The sequence below is a fragment of the Stegostoma tigrinum genome, chromosome 1, assembly GCF_030684315.1.
Source record: "Stegostoma tigrinum isolate sSteTig4 chromosome 1, sSteTig4.hap1, whole genome shotgun sequence".
Lineage (NCBI taxonomy): Eukaryota > Metazoa > Chordata > Chondrichthyes > Orectolobiformes > Stegostomatidae > Stegostoma > Stegostoma tigrinum.
In genome coordinates, this window is record NC_081354.1 from 3,416,315 (window position 1) to 3,436,793 (window position 20,479).

Consider the following 20,479-nt stretch of genomic DNA (forward strand, 5'->3'; position numbering starts at 1 on the left):
GTTTGGATAATGATCAGATTCTCTTTTTGAAAACCCCCATTGAGCCTGTCCATGCACACTCTCGAGCAGAATGTTCCCATCCTTCTGCAGACCAAACTGTGCCCTTTCAGGCTTCTCTTATCCTGTTTGAAATAACTCCAGAGTCTGGTGTCCTGCCACCAAGTCCCACTTTATTTACACGCGGAGAGCCCTTCTCACTGATCCAGCTCCCTCAGAGCCAGCTAGGAGTGAACCTAACTTCTGAAACTGCTGTTTATATCTGTCAGCCTGGGCTCCCTGATTGGACCACTGTTCCTGTTCAGTTTGCCAGTGAAGGATTTCCAAACTCAACATTACCCTGAGTGAGTGAGAGCAAGCGAGTGTGTGTGTGTGTGGGTGCCAGGGGCACAGGGCAAGCCATTAAGGATTAAGATAAGGAGCATTGTCTTCACTTGGAGGTTTGGGGGTGGGGTGGGTCTTTTGAGATGTTCAATCCCAGAGGGCGTTTGTAAGATCAAGGCAGGAATTGATACCTTTCCAGTTCCTAAAGACATCAAGCAACATGGGATAGCACAGGAAAAGAACACTGATGTAGATGATGGGCCATGATCTAGAAATGGCAGAATGGGCTTGAGGGACTGAATGCACTACTCACCTACTTCCTATACATCACAAACCAGCCTTCCTGCCAACTAAGCTGACCAAGCCCTGCTCACTTGTACCATATGCGTCAATGTAATAAAGCAGTTGAAGCTGAGCGAGGCCATTCAGCCCAGCTTGGATGGCTGGTTTGTGATGTGGCATGACGCCAGCTACATGGGTTAAATTCCTGCACTTTGCATGCTTACCACGAAAGACACTAATTCTCAACCTCTTTCCCCCTCACTCGCAGCGTGGTGACTGTCTGGTTAAACCACCTTCACATGCGGTTACTGGAAGCGCTCTGAGACTTGACTCCGTTTAGCATAATAATAAGCTCTTTAGAGAAGCATTTGTTTGAGTTTTAACTACAGGTTCAGAATCTTCTAGTAATTTGTGTTGGGTTAGGAACTTCTCTGAAATGAGAGAAAGGGAAGAGAATTTTGGGGGAGATGCAAGGCTGGCAAACACTTCGAAGTTGGGGTAATTTCTACTAGCCCGAGGGTCAGTAACCAGAGAACAGAGCTTTTGGGAAGTGGTAGAAGAACTATAAGGGTTGATGAAAGCTTTATACACAGCGAGTTAAATCATAGAATCCCGACAGCAGGCCGCTCAGTCCATCGAGATCTCCGAAGGATATCCCTCTACCCTATCCCCGCAACCCAAGTAGTTGTGTGGTGTGCAAAAGGACCTGTTTCCCATCGGAACTGTCAAAAGGGAATTGGATGACTGCCGGGAAAGTGAGAAGATGCCGGGCTGTGGGGGGGTCTCTGTCAATGCGGGAGCCACAACTGAATGGCCCAAATGGTACCTCGTTCACGTGCTGTACCGATTTTAGTAGTTTGAATACTCGCTGAGCAGGACCAGCGATGGGTTGGGGGGGGGGGGGGGGGGGCCAGAGTATCAGTTTCTGTAGAAACTTTAATGTAAACTTTCTGCCTCCTGTCTGTCTGCTTTAGGAGGTTGAGAAAGAGTTGGAGGTTCAGATTGGTATGAAACAAGAGATGGAGCTAGCCATGAAAATGCTGGAAAAAGACATCTGTGACAAACAAGACGTGTTGGTAACATTTCGACAGCAGCTGGATGATGTCCAAGCTCTCAACCATGAGCTCTCTCAAAAGCTTCAGGTAGGAAATGGAGTAAGATGGTGAAGCAACATTTATATAAATGCCTTGTGATGTAGAAACTTGAGCTCAACATGGATATATTTTAATTTTGCTGATAACAAAGCCTAGACTTCGTACTGACCTGGTTACTGTGACAGCTGCACCCACCGAGCTACAGCCCACCACTACCTTAAGGACCATGACAAATAGCCTGGCCAGTAACTCCAACATCTGTAAATCGTAAGCAAAAACCCAAATTGTTGGGAAAACTCAGCAGGTCTGGCAGCATCTGTGGAGAGAAAAGCAGAGTTGACCTTTTTTCAGGTCCAGTGACCCAGGTCTGTTTTGAGTCTAGCTCTGAGGAAGGGATCACTGCACCCAGAACATTAATTCCAATTTCTCCCCACAGGTGCTTCTAGACCTGTTGAGTTTTTCTTTTATTCCTCAGCAATGTCTTGGGTTCAGGTACCCAGTTCTTTAAAATTTGCACCGACAGGCTGGTTAAGAAGGTGTTTAGCACACTTGCATTCACTGCTCAAACCTTTGAGCACAGCAGTTGGGACGTCATGTTGAGTTTGGACAGGATGTTGGTGAGGCCTCTTCTGGAGCACTGGGCACCAGTGCAGTTCTGGGCACCTTGAGAGATTTACCAGGATGTTGCCAAGAGTGGAGGATTATAAGGAGAGGCTGGATAGATTAGGACTTTTCTCCTTGAAGCATAGGGGGTAGAGGAGTGACCTTAATGGTTTATGAAATCATGAGGGGCATTGATAGGGTGACTAGCAAGGATCCTCTCCCCGGGGTAGGGGAGTTCAAAACCTGGGGACATATTTTTTAAGGTAAGAGGAGAAAGAATTTAAAAAGGACGTGAGGGACAACTTTTTTTACACAGTGGTTTAAGTGTGGGATGAACTACCAGAGGAAGTGGTGGATGTGGGTACAGTTACGACATTGAAAAGATATTTGGATAAGTACATGAATTGGAATGGTTTGGAGGGATATGGGCCAGGAGCAGGCAGGTGGGCCCAGTTTAGTTTGAGAAGATGATCAGTGTCGAGTGGAGAGAGGGAGAGAGAGAGAGAGAGAGAGAGATAAAAAGATGAAAAATATTTGTCAGTATTAGCTGTGGAAAGAACTAAATGATTCACTCTGCTGAGATCAGTGCCAATGAGACCTGACTGGGCGATGGAGGACTGGTGTCATGCAGTGAAATTGTGGAACTCTGTCCTAACAGCTGCAAGTTAAGGTTGTGTTCCTCCAAATTAAGTCAAGCTTCATTGGAACACAGCTGGAGGCCAAGGTTCGGAGGGTTAGCATGAGATGCCACCGTCTTCCAGCTCCTTTCAACTACCATCAAGATTCAGGCCGGACCTGAAACATTCTGTCCCTCACTGTCTCACTCTCACTGTCCCTCCTGCTCTCTCCATAAATGCTGCCAGACCTGTTGGGCCTCTCTGGAATTCTGTTTTATGTTCTACTTTACTTTCAGACAGACTTCAGCCTGACAGGGAGAGGTGGGGAAGAGACAGGTTTTAGAGAAAGGTCAGGGTAAAATTTGGACTTGAGGGTGATTAGAACTCTGAGGTGAGACAGAGCAATAGGCAACAGGAGTGTAAATGGTTGTAGAGAAGGGGCGAAGTTTAGGCACAGAGTAGGTGTTAATAGCAGAGTAAAAGTGTGTTACGATTGAAAGCAAGTACATGAGATGTTTTGGGGATGTGGGGGAAATCAAACCCGAGGACAGAGGGTAACATGCTCTGTATTGAGAGCTGTGGGCTGTAACTTTCCTAAACACACTGTGGGGCTCTTCCTGCAGCTCGCGTTGGACAGACCCTGGGCTGGTTTCTCATGTATTTTTTTTTATATAACCTTGTTTGCAAATTGTGATCCTTTTTGAAATGTCACAGGGCAGCGATAATGTGATTAGACAGAAGAATGAAATCATTACTCGTTTGGAGGAGAAAGCAAACCAGATGAGCTGTACAATTAAACAGCTGGAGCGAAGGTAAGAGAGCGGTGTATGTGGACTGTGTCGGTTTGCGGGTTCCTTAAGAAATCCATTTCTGCCCCCCACGCTGAGCCAGCAGGGTACTGTCTGTTGAAGGAACAAACTTACCTGTGTCAAACTGAGGGCTGTGATATAGGAGAGCAGACTTTTGGTGACTCTCCACTCAGGAGGGCCATCCTCTATAATAGAAGTTCAGCTAATCCCAGGTGGAATCACAATCGGGGCTGAAACCCTATCCGTGTGGGGAGAAATAATAGCTGATGTGCTGTTTAGTGCATCAAGTGATTTTAATAATAGTCGAGATTTCTGTCTCTGCCTTTCGTTTACAGCACGGTGGCTCAGCGGTTAGCACTGCAGCCTCACAGCGCCAGGGACCCGGGTTCCACTCCACCCTCGGGTGACTGTCTGTCTGTGTGGCATTTGCACGTTCTTCCCATGACTGCATGGGCTTCCTCCAGGGGCTCTGGTTTTCTCCCGCAGGTTAGGGTGGATTGGCCATGGGAAATTGCCTGTAGTGTCCAGAGATGTGCAGGTTAGGTGGGTTAGCCATGGGAAATGCAGCGTTAGAGATAGGATAGTGGGGTAGGCCTGGGTAGGCTGCTGTTCAGAGGGCCGGTTGTGGGTGCAATGGCCTGCGCCCACCCTGAGGAGATCCCATGATTGCCGCAATGAGAGTATAACCTCCAGTCCCTAGTTCATTTGGCTTTTGATTGTATCTTTCCCCATTGCCTGGTGCACACGGGAATCTAGCTCCATGCTGCCTCACCTTGACTCTCCCATTCTCGGCAACTCTCCCATCATTGTCGTTGGTACAACCTGGGTCAAGGAAATTTAGCCGAATGGATCTTCCTGTCCCAGTTTGGGAATGACATGTACTGTATGCCCTGGGGTCTGGTCAGACTGAGGGAGTGAAGGTGTGTGTCTGTCTGTGTGAGTGAGCATTGATGTTTAACAACATGAATCATGCAGAAAATGGGAGCAGTTGTAGGCCGTTCGGCCCCATTGAGCTTGTGCCACCATTCAATCTGATCGTGGCAGATCGTGCAACTCAGTCTCCTGTTCCCACTTCCTCCTCGTGCCCTTTGATCCCTTTAGCCCTAAAAACGCTATTGAACTCCACCCTGAACATACTCAATGTTTTGGCCTCAACCACTCAGTGGCAGGAAATTCTACAGGCTCCCCACTCTCTGGGTGAAGACATTTCTCCTCATTCCAGTCCTAGATGGAATACCCCATATCCTCAGAGTGTGACCCCCTGGTTCTGGACCTGCCCAGTCCATCGGGAGCACCGTTCCTGGATCTAGCCCTGATGGTGTTTTATAGGTCTCTGAGACCCCCCCACCCCGTCATTCTTCTAAACTCCAGTAAATATAGTCCTAATGTCAATTCAGCTGTCCCAGAATCAGTCTGGTGAACCTTCACTGTGCTCCCTCCATCCCCTCACATCTGCCCCTCCATTCTGTAACATTATCGCTGCCGTCCATGAGCTGGGCAGGGGTCCAGGACAGCTGTAACAAAATTAAAACAATTACACTTGCTAAAGGAATCCCAAATTTCTTCAACAGACTCGGCATTTTGTTCGAATGCTGTTTGTCAACTGTTTTTTTTAAATAAAAAACAGAATGCTCCTTGAAATTTCCAATTCCAGACTGTATTAAATAGCTGCTGTGGAGGCCATTCAACCCTTTTATGTCTGCATGGCTCTTTTCAAAGAGCTGTTGGATTAATCTCACTTCCTTGTTCTCTTCCCCCCCCCCCCCCCCCCCCCCCCCCCCAGTAGCTTGTACACTGTAACCCGCATAGCTCGCTCTCCCGTACACATTCGGTTGCATTTTCACTTTCTGTCTGATGTCGGCTATAAATAAACCTGAGGCTTGGAGTTTGCCTGAATCTGTCAGAAACGCTGCCTGCGTGAAACTCGATCAGTGTTGAGCCTCTCTGTCTGTGTTCTAGTCAGAGACCCCAGAGCTGTTGTTTTTGACTGTTCCTGGATTGCCGCCCAGCAGTTTTGTTAGAGTTCTGAGTGGCGAGACAGGAAGCAGTGTTTCTTAAAGACGGTTCCTCTTCCCTGCACACCTGGATTTGGCATGGTCACACATTTCCACTCAAACACCATCTGCTGCTCCAGAGATAAACTGGAGTACAAACACACCAGCCTCTGTGAGAACAACAGAGCCTGGCACCCTGTACTCCCCGGGGTTGTATATTTATCCATCGTATTGGCGTGTTGACCACTGGATTGGGGGTAGAATGGGGGCAGGACTCACAGGGACCTGTCCAGTTTACAGACACCGAGTCTCTGTGAGCTACTGTAACTAATGACAATTACAGCACTGTGGCTCAGTGGTTAGCACGGTCGTCTCTCGGACCCAGGGACCCTGGTGTGCGTGCGTGTGTGTCGTGTCCGCGTGGGTGGGCTTCCTCCGGGTGCTCCAGTTCCCTCCTACCATCCAAGGATGGATAGGGCGGATCGGCTAGGGTACAGTCCCTATAGTGTCCAGGGATGTGCAGGCTGAATGGGTTAGCCAAGGGAAATGCAGGGATATAGGGACGCTGTTTGGAGAGTCAGTGTGGACTCGCTGGGCCGAATGGCCTGCTTCCACACGATGGCAGGCCAATTCTTCCAGTAAATGCAGTCAGCTGAGGGTGGGTTTAGAATCGGTGCAGCTCAGCCGTGAGTGGATCATTCCTCCCAGTCAGTCCTGTCCATTCCAGCCAGTCACTCTGAGAAGCTGGTCACACCCGGAGCTGTGACACCACACATAACACTGAAAGTACAAGTCATACCCCCTGACTGTAGACCCTGTCCCGTTGTTCCTCCCCAGGCCTCTCTTTCACGCCTGTCTGCTCTCCGTAAGAGATAGGTGGCTGGAAGCAGACCACGTGGACCTGATGGGGGTAGTGCCCTGGATTGCCACAGAATGCACTTTTTTCCCCAGAGATTTCACAAGTGCAATGAGTGTATTTAAACTGATTGTTAAAATGCCGGTTCTTAACTGGAAAGACAAGTTTAACCTGCACGTTTGCTCCTGAAAGTGCTGTTTACGGTTTCTCTCTCTTCCTCCTTGTTTACTACTTGTTTTATTTTCTTCATCTTCCCCACTCCGTTGTTCTTTCTTTGTTGCAATCTCTTTTACCTGCCACCTTCCTTCTGATGGCCCTGTGTCAATAAAGTGAGAATGATTTGGTGAAACAAGCTAGGAGTCTAAACACTGCGGCAGGGAAGCTGGTACAGAGACACTAGGCAGTCCAAAGGAGAAGACCACTACTAGCCAGACAACGGAACAGAAAACCTTTTCACAGTTGTGGTTACACTTCGCAGTGGAGCATTTCTCTTTTCCAGTTTAAAATTCAGTACAAAGAAAAGTTTATTATAGTATTTGAGTAATTCATGTTTCACCGGTGGCCCATTTTATTGCTGCCATTTACCTGGCCTAGTTTCTTTACTGCTGTGTGAATGGTACAACACTCTCGAGAGTCATTGACCACCAACAACAGAGATTCCCTTTATAAGTAGTTATTGTTTTAACATGGGCCACAGGTTCGAGTGGAGTTGAATGGCTGTTGATTGATCTTGTCCATATTGATATGTTGCAGAACTGAAATGGCTAAGACTGTCGAACTTAAGCTTGCAGTCAGTTTGCCTTATTATCACACTCACCTTCACTGTCTCCCATCATTAAAGTTTGACCTGAAGAGTTTTTTTTTAAATAAAAGGACTCATTTGACCACCTTTTGTGCTTTGGAGTAACCTCAGACTAGGATAATTTCTCAGCTCCAAAGTACTGCTTAGAGTGCAGTGATAAACCCTTTCTGCCTCCTGGCTGTGGGGGGAGACCGCGTTTAGTGTTTGAAACACAAAACGTCCAACAAACTGGGTTTGAGTGATCTGGACTTTGGAGATCAACCCACAAATTCACTCTTCCCAATTTGTCCCTGACCAATTCTGCTCGGCCTTTGGAGTTTTTTTAGTCGCTAAATGGCACCCATCAGAAATATTGGGAATATTGGTTTTGTGAGGCCTTGAGTTGATGAAAATCTCTTGGTCCAGGCAAATCTTTTCACTGAGATGTGTGGGACTAGGGTAATGGCTTTGAATTTATTGCAGACCCTTTCACAGCCTGGGGAAAGCAGAAACCGAGGTGCTGTGTGACAAATTTTAACTGTGTTTACTTCCTAAAGTAGGGATTGATTGTTGATTAGGAATGCCACCTAATGTCAACACCGAATGAATTGGTGGGATTGTTATTTTAAGAAAAAAACAAACAGCATTGGGGGTGATGGAGACTGCATAGGATCAGGTTAAATAGAAATGAGCAGTTTTGATGATGCATTGAGAGTGGAGAAATATGATCTTGGATACAGCAGTCCCCATGTTATCTATGGCTAGTTCACTATTTTAAACTCTGAATCGCAAAGCATTTTCATAATCTTAGAGCACATTTGACAGTTTGCCATTTTCCAAATTCTGCAACATGAGACTGTGTGATGATGATAAGATTTCACTGTAATAATTTGGGATATGATTGTTTGTTTGCAAATGAAAGCTGTCACACATTGTAATGCCTTCTGGACTTCAACTGGACAATCCTATTTGGCGAAACCCCATGTTGGGTCAGTTCTATTGTAAGGGATTAGGTGCCTAAACTGCTGTGCAAGACACAAAGGGAGGCCATTCAGCCCCTTGATCCTGTTCCACCAACTGTTGCAATCTTGAATAACCTGTGACCTAACTAGTACACATTCCTGATTGTTCCAGCAGAACTTCCTGTTTTAAAGTAAACTTACGATGGACTGATGCCAAAATACAACTGGATTTTAACTTAGCCGTTAGAAGACCCAGAATTAAGTAGCATATATGGAATTAATTGTGAATTGCGTGGGACGAAATGGTTGCTTTCAGAGATGAGCCAATTTACAGTGGGAGTTAATTGTGCGACCAATATCAGCTTTTGCACAATGCTTTCCAGAATGGTTTTTTTAATTTAAACACACCTAGATTGAATGCATTAATGATGATATGTTGGCTGTTGCACTAAAGTTAATTCTGGTGCAATGATGTGTTTTTGCTGGGGGCAAGATAATGTCAACAAAAGACTTGTTGATTTAACCATCATTTATTGTGAACTGTGTAGTAATAGACCCAAATAAACACATTGAAAGAAAACCTTCTCTTTGCCTGGAACCCCTTTCCTTTGCCAAAGTTTCCAGTGTGTTTCTTTTTTTGTTGTTCCTAACCATCATTGAGTTTTTGTTTTGTTTTTTGTTTTTAAACTCTATCTTTTCTCACCCTCTGCATCCACCATGCACCCCCTTTCCTCTCTCTCTCTCTCTCTCTCTCTCTCTTTATTCTTTCTTTTGTTTTACCATAAAATCATCCGACTCAAATCCCAGATTGCAACAGACACAACACAACTGGCATATGGCCGAGGAAGCTAACCATCTCTTCAAGCAGGAGTTTGGCGAGAAGATCATCAGTCTTCAGAACGAAGTGGATTGGTTCTCAAAGCAGTGGTAGGTGGACCCTGATTTATCTGTTGATGGGTGGGGAGGTGAAACAGCCACTCAGTGCAAGCTAGAGCTTTGGTGTGGATTATTCAGTTTGCTTAATCCAATCATCATTCTCAGCAAACAAGAAATTGGAGCTGGAGTTGGCCACTTGACTCTTCGTCTGTTTCACCATCCAACGAGACCACGCCCAATTTGTACCTCCGATTCACCCCCTGAATTGTACTGTCCTTCATCCTGAATATACTAGCTAAGTATTCCCCGCTCTCTGGATCAGGGAAATCCAAATAACAATGTGGAGTGAAAACATTGCTCGTTTGCTCGGTCCTTAAATGGATGGTGAACTACAAGATCTGGACATTTTGTCAAATGGTCATTGTGTTGGGAAGGTGTACAGTGCACAACAGAAATATAGCCACGAGGCTGGGATGGAAATATTTTTCTACACTTCATTTGAGAAACTAAGGATTGGGGAGCAACGTGACACTTTCTTTTTGGAATTCCTAAACCCATCTTGAGTTTTTTTCTGTTTTGGGTAGAAAGTGGTCCAGGCAAAATTACTCCAGTTGGGAAAGACATTAGCAATTAAACGTAGTGATAATTCCACAAAGACTTGACTATTAGGAAGTTCATCTTGTCCACAGAACACCCCAAGTTTTTACTGAGTCCAAAGACCATAAGATAGAGGAACATTATTGGGCTGTTCAGCCCATCAAGGTGCTCCTCCGTTCAACCATTGCTGATATGTATCCCAACCCCATTCTCCTGCCCTTTCTCTGTAGTCTTCAATCTCCTTGCTCATCAAGAACCTATCTATTTTTGTCTTAAAGACCATCAATGACTTGGCCTACACAGCCCCCTACAGCAATACATAGCACAGATTCATTGTCCTCTGGCCGAAGAAATTGGTCCTCGTCTTAATCATCTAAAGGGTTGTCCCTTCATTTTGTGGCTGTGCTGTCAGGTCCTAGTCTCTCTTATTGGTGAAAACATCTTCTCCATGTCCACTCTGTCCATGTCTTTCAGTATGCTGTAAGTTTCAATCAAATTCCCCCTCCCCAATCCTTCTAAACCCCAGCGAGTACAGACCCAGAGTCCTCAACTGCTCCTCAAATGACAAGCTCTTGATCCCTGGGATCATTTTTATTAATCCCCTGTGGAGCCTCTCCAATGCCAACAGATCCTCTGTTAGATATGCGTCACAAAACTGCTCATTATTCTAAATATGGTCTGGCCAGATCCTCGTAGTCTCTTGGATCCTGTATTCTAATCATCTTGAAATGAATGCTAATGTTGCATTACCCTTCCTAACTGCCAATTGAACCTGCATGTTAACCTAAAGAGAATCCTGAACTCTGACTCTCCAGTCCCTTGTGCTTCAGGCTTCAGTTTTCCGAAGCCTCTCCCCATTTAAATAATAGTCTGTGCTTCTATTCTTCCAAGCAAAGTGTGTAACCTCACATTTTCCCACACTGTATTCATTCTGCCACTCCTCTACCCACTCTCCCAGCCTGTACCATCCCCAGTGTCAGTACAGCTTCAGAGATGGGCTCTGAATTTTGATAGCCCAACAGTACAAAGAACAAAGAAAATTACAGCACAGGAACAGGCCCTTCGGCCCTCCAAGCCTACGCCGATCGAGATCCTCTGTCTAACCTGTCATCTATTTTCTAACGGTCTGTGTCCATTTGCTCCCTGCCCATCCATGTCCCTGTCCAGATATATCTTAAAAGACGCTAACATGTCTGTGTCTACCACCTCCGCTGGCAACGTGTTCCAGGCACCCACCACCCTCTGCGTAAAGAACTTTCCACGCATATCTCCCTTAAACTTTTTTCCTCTCACTTTGAACTCGTGACCCCTAGTAATTGAGTCCCCCTCTCAGGGAAAAAGCTTCTTGCTATCCACCCTGTCTATACCCCTCATGATTTTGTAGATCTCAATCAGGTCCCCCCTCAATCTCTGTCTTTCTAATGAAAATAATCCTAATCTACTCAACCTCTCTTCATACTAACACCCTCCATAACAGGCAACATCCTGGTGAACTTCCTCTGCACCCTCCCCAAAGCGTCCACATCCTTTTGGTAATGTGGCGACCAGAACTGCACACGGTACTCCAAATGTGACCGAACCAAAGTCCTATACAACTGTAACATGACCTGCCAACTCTTGTACTTAATACCCTGCCCAATGAAGGAAAGCATGCCGTATGCCTTCTTGACCACCCTATTGACCTGCGTTGCCACCTTCAGGGAACAATGGACCTGAACACACAGATCTCTCTGTGCATCAATTTTCCCCAGGGCTTTTCCATTTACCGTATAGTTTGCCCTTGAATTGGATCTTCAAAAATGCATCACCTTGCATTTGCCCGGATTGAACTCCATCTGCCGTTTATCTGCCCAACTCTCCAGTCTATCTATATTCTGCTGTAATCTCTGACAGTCCCCTTCACTCTCTGCTACTCCACCAATCTTAGTACATCATTAAACGTCTGCAGTCAGTGTATCTCACAAATGTGGACTTTTATTTGAGGCTTCCTGTTGAGACTGGATTTGTTTCGAGTCAGTGGGTTTAGCTGTGAGTTACTGTGTCAACAAATGCCATGCTTGGGCCTGGCCCACAAATGAAGTGAACCTTAGCAGGATGTGCTGCTCAGTAAAGTGTCCAATTTTGCCCTAGAAATGCTGGTCGGCAGAGTGTAATGATGATGATGAGAAATGACAGGAGTATCTCACACACAAAAATGAGCTGAGCGTACATCAAGACTGTCTCATCTCATAGTTTGTCGACTTTTAAATGTTTGTTTGAGATGCGGGCATTGCTGGTTAGCTCATCCCTAATTGCCCAGAAGGCAGTTAATAGTCATCCACATTGTGGGTCTGGAGTTACCTGCAGACCAGACCAGGTGAAGATGGCAGATTTCTTTCCCTTAAGGACATTAGTGAAGCAGATGACTTTTTTTTTGCTCTGCAACAATTGATAATCGTTACATGGTCACAATTCGTCTGTTTTATTAAAAAAAAAGAATATTTAAACCTCGTTCTGCAGTGGTGGGATTTGAACCTATGTCCTCAAGATTACTGGTCCAGTGACGACTATCCCACCATCTCCTGCTGTAATTCTGCTGAAGTTTAGAGAGAGATTGTTAGAGGGATTTCATAAATAGCGCACAAGTGATGAGCTGTGTGGATCTAGTATGAAACGGTGTGGCAAGAAACGAGTTTGGTACCAAAAGGTGGGTAAAGTCATTGAAAAGTTGTGCATGTTTCAAAGATTGAGAAATGAACCTGCGAGGATCCCTATCCTTCTGTGGTAAACACGGCAACTCCATGGGAAGTGCAGGGAGAAGGGACCTTGTTCTAGTCTCTAGCGACAGTAAGTGGATTATTGTTGTGTCTTTGCCCAGAATTACAGGTACCGTCTGAGTTTGAGACTTCAAGTGTGTTTGTAATTTCTGGGTTGTCAGAGCTGTTAGTGTCAGGTAATGGTCCCGTGTTTCCATCAGAAGAGTTTGAAATTTCTCGGTAAGAATGTAGTTGACTGCCATGAAGAGGCGCTGTAGGAAGGTGTGGATGGGTTATGAGAAGGTCTTTGCAGACAAATTTCTCGGGTGACAGGCCAGGCAGTAATTCCTGTTCACAACAAAAAAGACCCTGAGCTTCCAGTTGCCTGTCACTTTTTAACACACCACCCTGTTCCCTGGCCCAGTCCCTGGATTGCTGCAGCGAAGCTCAGCACAAACTGGAAGAACAGAACCTCATTTTCCGCCTGAGAACCCTGCAGCATTCCAAACCCAATATCAAGTTCACTAACTTTAGGGGCTGAACTCTGTCTTTATCCCAACCCCCATACGCAAGGCATTGTTATCACATAGTTTGCTATTACACATGATCCGTTGTTGGTCACTAACACGCTGCGTCTAAGAGCTATTCCCCCTCCTACCCAGATCATTATCTAATCCTTTGTCTATCCAAATGTTCTTCTCTCTCTTTGGGTTCTATCCCCACCTACTGTTTACTCCTTACCCACTCTCCCCAACGTATCTTCTGCATATAAACTGACATTTTCCCAGCTACCATCATTTCTGAGGAAGGGTCACCTGAGCCAAAATGTTAACTCTGATTTTTCTTCACAGATGCTGCCAGCCCTGCTGAGCTTTTCCAGCAATTCCTGTTTTTGATTATGATTTACTGCATCTGCAGTTTTTTTTTAAATGAAAACACCCTACAGTCCAAAATTTGCTCCCCTCCTTTTATCATTTAATCAAGTCTTAAACTTGCTCCTAGGATAAGGTTTAATTTTTTTAAAGCTTGACATCATAAGCAAAGTTAGAGGAAAATGAGACAAAAATGAAATGAACCCCAACAAACCAGGCAGGAGACCTTGTGAGATCAGTGCTGAAAGCCCACTGAGGTAATGAGGAAGTGTTGTGATCAGAGTTGCTGTAAAGGCATTAGGTGCATTTGCCTATTGGGTGAAAACTGGAAAGAGAAAGAGACCATCAGTGTCATTTTGACTAATTTCTTGGAAGAGGATGCTTGACAAGTGCAGTCTGCGTGGGTTTCCTCCGGGTGCTCCAGTTTCCTCCTACAGACCAAAGATGTACAGGTTAGGGTGGATTGGCCATTGGAAATTGTCCTGTAGTGTGCAGGAAGGTGTAGGCTAGTGGATTAACCATGGTAAATGTGGGGTTACAGGGTAGGGGGTGCTGGGGCTGGGTGAGATGTTCTTCGGCTGGTCAGCGCATCCTCGATGGAGCAAATGGCTTCTTTCTGCACTGTAGGGATTCTGTGATAAGGGGAGAGCATGAGAGGTCTTCAATAGTCCAAATCTATCCAACAGACCAACTCAGACTGGAACGAAAGTGAAATTTCCTGGTATCTCAGAACTCACCAGCAGAGTAAACTGTCATTGGGGTATTTGATTAAGACAAATCAGTCCGGGTCACCGTCTCAGTCATTAGTGAAATTAGTAGCCAGTCAGAACTCTGTGACCCAGTCAGGGATCTTCAGGAAGACCGGAGTCAAGCTAATGGAATTGGAAGGACATACACCATTGGAAATGGAAGGAGTTGAGGTGTTTAGATTGGAAGTATTCAGGAAGGAGAATGAGGTTTTGTGGGAATGATGCCAAGGTTGAGGAATTACAGCTGTGTGCATAGACTGGAGAAGCTCCTTTTTGACAGAAGGCTGAGAGGAGGTTTGATCAAAGGGTTTGGGTAAGTAACTAAAGAGGAACTGTTTCTAATGGCTGAAGTGTTGATAAGCAGAGGCTAAGGAATAATGTGATTGGCAAAAAATTGCTGAGGTGTATTGGGGACTAGCTGTCTGCTCTCCAAGTGGTTAGTGTTTGAACTGAATTCAACGGTACACTGTAAATTGATTCAGAAAAGACTTTCAGCGGGGATAGTAAGAACTGCCGATGCTGGAGAATCTGACATAACAAGGTGTAGAGCTGGATGAACACGGCAGGCTGAGCAGCATCAGAGGAGCAGGGAGGCTGAGGTTTCAGGCCTCGACCCTTCTTCGGATTTCTCCTTTTCTGAAGAAGGGTCTAGGCCCAAAACATCAGCCTTCCTGCTCCTCTGATGCTGCTTGGCCTGCTGTGTTCATCCAGCTCCACACCGTGCTATCTCAGATTCTCCAGCATCGGCAGTTCCCATTATCTCTGAACCTGGTCACCCCAACCTGATCTCCTGTCCCCACTGGGGAAAAGCTCCCTTTAAAAACACACTTTCACACAATGGACATATCTCCGATATGAGCCTCTTGCTGTGCAGGTGGTGCCCTGGTTATTATTGAACAGATTAAATAATGTCAACAGTTTTCAGATGTTAATGCTTTTGATTTTTAATTACGTTGCTGGGCCCAGCACCTTGAGCTGCCTGACACAGTGGGTGTGTACCTGGAAATTAAGTGATTTATAGCGTGTTTATTGTGGTTTCTTTGGATTTAAGAGCGATCAGGAGCGTCTCACAGAAAACATGGGAATGTTCCCCACCCTGGGCTACTGAATAGCCCTTTAGGACCATGCCTAATCTTTTTCTTCTCCTCCTCCCCAATGTGGGGTTCCAGTCCCAACCTGCTTAACTGATTGTTACGGGCCTTTTTCTGTGATCTCTGTCAGTGATCTCTCCGTGATCCTGCCCACAAGTTTGTGTCCATCCAACTGATGAACTGAGACCATTCAGCCCCCTTTTTAAGCTCTGATCCAGCATTCACTGAGATTGGTGACTGATATTGTATGTGAATGTCCTCTGCAGGTCTCAGAGCAGCAGCTCCTCTGCCAAACAAAAACTGATTGGTCTGAGTTTGTGAACTTTTCTGTTGACTAGCCCTCCTCCCTTGACTTGGTGGATTTTTGGGGTGGAGGGGGAAGGATCCACTCTTTCACTCTCGTGTGTGTGCGCTTGTGTGGAGAAGTGTTTTCTGATATTACCCGGAATGGTCTGGGCTGACTTTAAAGGATGAATAACGGAAGATGCTGGAAAGAGCAGCTCTAGCAGCATCTGTGGAGAGAGGAACAGAGTTAGCATTTTATCTGACCCTCCATGTAATTGTAAGGTTCTGTCTGAATACAACCACCTTTTGGAAATGAGACCAAAGGACATTGGAGCAGGAGTAATCCATTCACGCCAAGTCTGCTCCACCATCAATAGGAACGTGTTTGATCTGATAATCCTCAACTGCACTTTCCTGCCTTTTTCCCCATGACCCTTGATTCCCTTCCTGATTTAAAAATCTACCTCCGCCTTCAATACACTTAATGATCCAGCCCCAACAGCCCTTTGCAGTAAAGAATCCCACAGATTCACTCCCCTCTGAGAGAAGAAAATCCTCCTCTGTATTAAATGGGTAATCCCTTATTCTGAGGTGATGCCGTCTGGCCCTAGACTCTCACACAAGGGGAAACCACCTCCCTACATCAAATTCTCTAAGAATCTTGTATATTTCACTAAAGTTGCCTATCGTTTGTCTAAACTCTAAATATGTGCTCAACCTCTCCCTCCATACCCAGGATCAATTTGGGTTACAGATGGAGAGCTACAATTGTTCTAAACATTTAGATCTGATCACCATTCAAACTAAAGGCATTGTGAGACACAATTGTGCAAATTGTTATCCTAGGGTAAGCTGTTTACTCCAATCTTTGTGGTGAATCTGCATTTCATCCCCTTCCAGGTCAGAGCTTGCAAGTGAACCCTGTTCCTGAAGAATGGGATTTGATTAATGTTTGAGTGTCTTTTATATTTCAGACTTTGAGATGAAGGCCACTATTCCAGTGACCTGTTTTGGGTTGGAATCTAATTTGGAAACATGTCCAGTTGCCCTAGTGCTGGTATTTTGTTTCCAGCTCTGGGTCCCATGAAACACTTGTGCTTTGAGATTATTGTTGCCAAACTATATCATCGAGATGGTTTCTCCATTGCTCGCTCTGATTGCATTCTTTCTATCTTCAGTGCCCAGTTGCAAATGGATTTGAAGGAGCAGAGATTGGGTTTACACAGCGATTCTGTTTGTGATAACAACTTAGAACAAGTCAAAAGAAATCTACAACAAATGGCCGATATGCAGAAGGTAAATTCTCAATAAAGGCACTGACTGGGCTCAAATGTTAATAGGAGCAGGATGAGAGTTCATGTCTGGAAGATAATGCAGATGACCTTTCCAAATGTAGCATGAAATGAAGGGCTGTTGTGCAGTGTTAGTGTCCCTCCCTCTGAGCCAGGGAGGTCTGTGTTTAAGTCCCACCTGCTCCAGAGCTCTGTAATAACATCACTGCATGGGTTGATCAGAAACATCGAGCAGACAATGAGAGGTTAATGCTGCAGGCTGACTGTTGTCCTCAATGTGTGCAGCAACCCAAGTGCATATGACATGTTACTCCACCCTCAGCCAGAACAAGTCTGTTTAAAGAATCTGTTTTTCCTGGGCCTGTACCTGAGAGCAGAACTGGAAGCAACATATTCGCCGAGGCAACTCAAACTTGGGAACCCTCCTGTCTAAGCATTTCCACATGGCCCTGTGGTTTTGTTTTAGAGGGTAATGAATATTTGACAGGAGGAAGGATGGTCTTGTTTGTGCTGAGATGGTACTGCTGTAGTCCTGCATGAAGAGCTGCCCGTGTCGCACTGTTGGGATGGGGACTTCTGCTGTATCCATCACCAGCAGCACTGATGGGGAACTCCCAGTCCATCTCCCTCCCCCTCTCTCTCTGTTTTTGTCCAGGCTGTCCTCAGTAATCACACCCCTCTAGCTCCCAAGCCCAGCCCATTCCTTCACAACACTGTAACCCATACCAACTGCCACCTGGTCTGCCAGGACCTTCTTTCCAGTTTCCTCTTCGGCCTCCCCCTCTCTGTCTCCAGAGCCACCAAGATCTTTGCTCTGCGGCCTGAAGCCAAACTTCTCCCCACGCCCCCATCCAACCCATCTCCTTGGCTCCATTGGCTGCCTGGGCCCAATGCTCTGGAATTCCCTCAAGAAATCTCTCCATGCCACCTCTTTAGTACGTTCCTTGAACCCTAATTTTTTTGAAGTAAGTTTTGTTGACCAATCTGAATATTTCTCTGTACAGCTTGGTGCTGCCTCCTGTGTGAGGCACTATTTTATAGAAAACCTTTTTGAAGTGTTTGATTTATATTGAAGATGTTAGACCCACACAGGGTTTAGTAGTAGTATTGATGTTGCTGTGGTGTACCTGTTGTCAGTGCTAAGAGGGACAGCAGTATTGGGGGGGAAGTCCGCACTGACCCCTGTGACAGAGGATGGCCTTCTCCTGAATGGTGCAGTGTTACAGGAGAGTGTTGAAATTGCACTCACTCAAGAGCGTCAGTCACTGGTTGGGGTGTGATCACCAGTGAAAAGCATTACTGAGTTCTGAAAGGCGGTAAAACTCTAGCGATGAGTATGAAATAAAGTTTCAACCTGCCATTATCTGGCCAAGCCAATAACTGATCACTTATCTGTCCCCCTTTATACTCCAGGTGTGATTTGGCAGGATGACCATTCCTGTGTCCTGTAACATTTTGCTGCGTTTTTGTTAATTCCCCAGTTGACTGTTCTGTCGACAGTTTGTTTCTGGTCATTTTGACAGGAATTGGAACAACTTCGGGAAGAAAACCGGAGACTCCAGGAAGCAGGAAAGGATAAACCTTCAAATGGAACACACCAACGCAGGAGGTATTCCGACGGTCACTGTATTGTATTTATAAAATTGGGAGGTGGCTATTCTGTAACCCAGGAATAAACAATCGTCACACAATTTTAATAGATTTTGTAGGGGAAGGTGCTTGAAGAATGACTGACTGACTGACTGACTGAACAGCTTTGAGAACAGAATTCTGAACGCATCCCTAATAACTGGTATCTGCCTCACTAACACCAACCAGAGCAGAAGTATACATCAGCAAGCCAACGGTCAAAAATCAATTCAACACACATTAATGATTTTTATCAAATTTCGAGCCACATGTAAAAATAACAAGTGTCCTGGGAGCTGACTGGTTTTGAAGGTGAGAACAGTGAAATGGTATTTCCTGTTTTGCATGGTGCTCAGTGTGAATTTTCCCTGATTTGTATATCCCCTTCCCCCCCCAGCTCCCCACCGACACTGTGTCCCTCTCCAGCTTCTGAAGTGAACTCTCACTATCCCAAAAGTGCAGTTAATTTTCTCTTCACTCCATTTTCTCTTTTTACTCATCCTGTCTCATTTTCCTGTAAGAAATAGGAACACGAGTAATCTTCACTGCTCCTGTCTTGTCTGTCTGATTCATTCTCTCTCTCTCCTCTCTCCCATACCCCTTTACAGCTCTCTCCATCTCTCTTTCTCTGCTCTTCTTCCTACATTGCTTCTCAGCTCATATAATAAGCTTGATGATTGATTGATTTGTGAAAATTGTAGCTGAATGCTAATGTTCTTTACATTTTCAGGTCAAGCACAAATACAGTAATGGAAGCAGAAAAGGTTAGTAATCTTTTTGTTATAATTCATACAGTTCTGTACGTTTTCCTAAGAGACTGGTTTTATAACTGTCCTGCATGGTGTCTCTCAGGAGCCGGACTGGTCAGTGCTGGAAGGACAGAACACAATTTGCAAACTCTGTCAAGCGGAAGCCTCAGTAACGAGGGAGAAGGTACATTCATCATCGCTGTGTCTAAAACACTGCTGCCCACATTTGAAATCTCCCCTCTATCTCTGCGCTCACTCATCGATAGCGACTGCTTTGGTGTGACAATACCCTGATTTTTAAAAAAAACTTTCATCCTGGTCTTCAGATTCCTCCCCTGAGACCTAGCTCCGTTTCCAGTCTCTGTTCATTTCCTCTTCAACATCCTGGATTGATTTTCAGTGCTCACTTTCAGCCACTAGCTCTGGAAATCCCTCCCTGGTCTCCCTACCTCACGATTTCTTCTTTAAGTTTCTTCTTCTTCTTTTAAATGAAGCTGTTGGTTGCTTGTCCTAATATGTTTGCTGTTTGTTTATTAATTAATTTTGGGGACCTGGGTGTTACTAGCTGGCCCAGCATTATTGCACAGTCCTATTTTCCCTTGAAATAGCCCTTTCTATATGGCTGTGTCATACCTCCTTTGCGTTAAATAAGACTTACATTGTGCTTTATTATAAAGAACCAGAGTTTTTTGGGGGGAGGGGTGCAGATGAAAAACAGTGGAACTCTTGCACTGTTTATTTCGAATGAGAGTTCTGGAGCTTACACTTTGAGCACTGAGTGAGGCTAATGCGCTGTGCCCTTGCATCAAAACATGCCTGAGCTTTACAGAAGGTTAAGTCACAGTCATAGTCACACACTGGGGAGGGAACACAGCAAACGCCACCAGGACATGGGCAGCACGGTGGCTCAGTGGTTAGCAACACAGCCTCACAGCACCAGGGACCCAGGTTTGATTCCATCCCCGGGCGACTGTCTGTGTGGAGCTTGCACGTTCTCCCTGTGTCTGCATGTGTTTCCTCCCACAGCCCAAAGATTGTGCAGGTTAATGTGGACCGTCCATGCTAACTTGCCCAGTGTGTCCATTGATGTGCAGGCTGGTCGGGTTAGCCATCAAAAATGCAGTGATGGGGTAGGGGTGTGGGTCTGCATGGGATGCTCTTTGGAGGGTCAGTGTGGATTCGATGGGCTGCTTCCACACTGTAAAGATTCTACAATATTCCATGACATTTTGGGTGTTTCAGCCAAAGCTTCATGCAGGTTGAGCACAGTATGCTTTATATCGCT

The 20,479-nt window shown here is 45.5% G+C and overlaps 1 protein-coding gene across 11 annotated transcripts in view; it reads left to right on the forward strand.

Annotated features, from left to right (window-relative positions):
- rufy3 (RUN and FYVE domain containing 3) overlaps window positions 1–20,479 on the forward strand; it is a 63,984-nt gene that overhangs the window by 39,649 nt on the left and 3,856 nt on the right. For 7 of the 11 annotated variants that reach the window (XM_048529911.2, XM_048529920.2, XM_048529928.2 and 4 more), the window contains 7 exons: window positions 1,578–1,745; window positions 3,632–3,729; window positions 9,127–9,246; window positions 16,703–16,820; window positions 18,340–18,425; window positions 19,176–19,209; window positions 19,298–19,378. In XM_048529911.2, the coding sequence (XP_048385868.1) occupies window positions 1,578–1,745; window positions 3,632–3,729; window positions 9,127–9,246; window positions 16,703–16,820; window positions 18,340–18,425; window positions 19,176–19,209; window positions 19,298–19,378 (705 nt within the window). Of the gene's footprint in view, window positions 1–1,577; window positions 1,746–3,631; window positions 3,730–6,906; window positions 8,904–9,126; window positions 9,247–16,702; window positions 16,821–18,339; window positions 18,426–19,175; window positions 19,210–19,297; window positions 19,379–20,479 lie in introns of those variants that run through there. The other 4 variants (XM_048529972.2, XM_048529991.2, XM_048529981.2 and 1 more) reach the window with 2 other exon arrangements.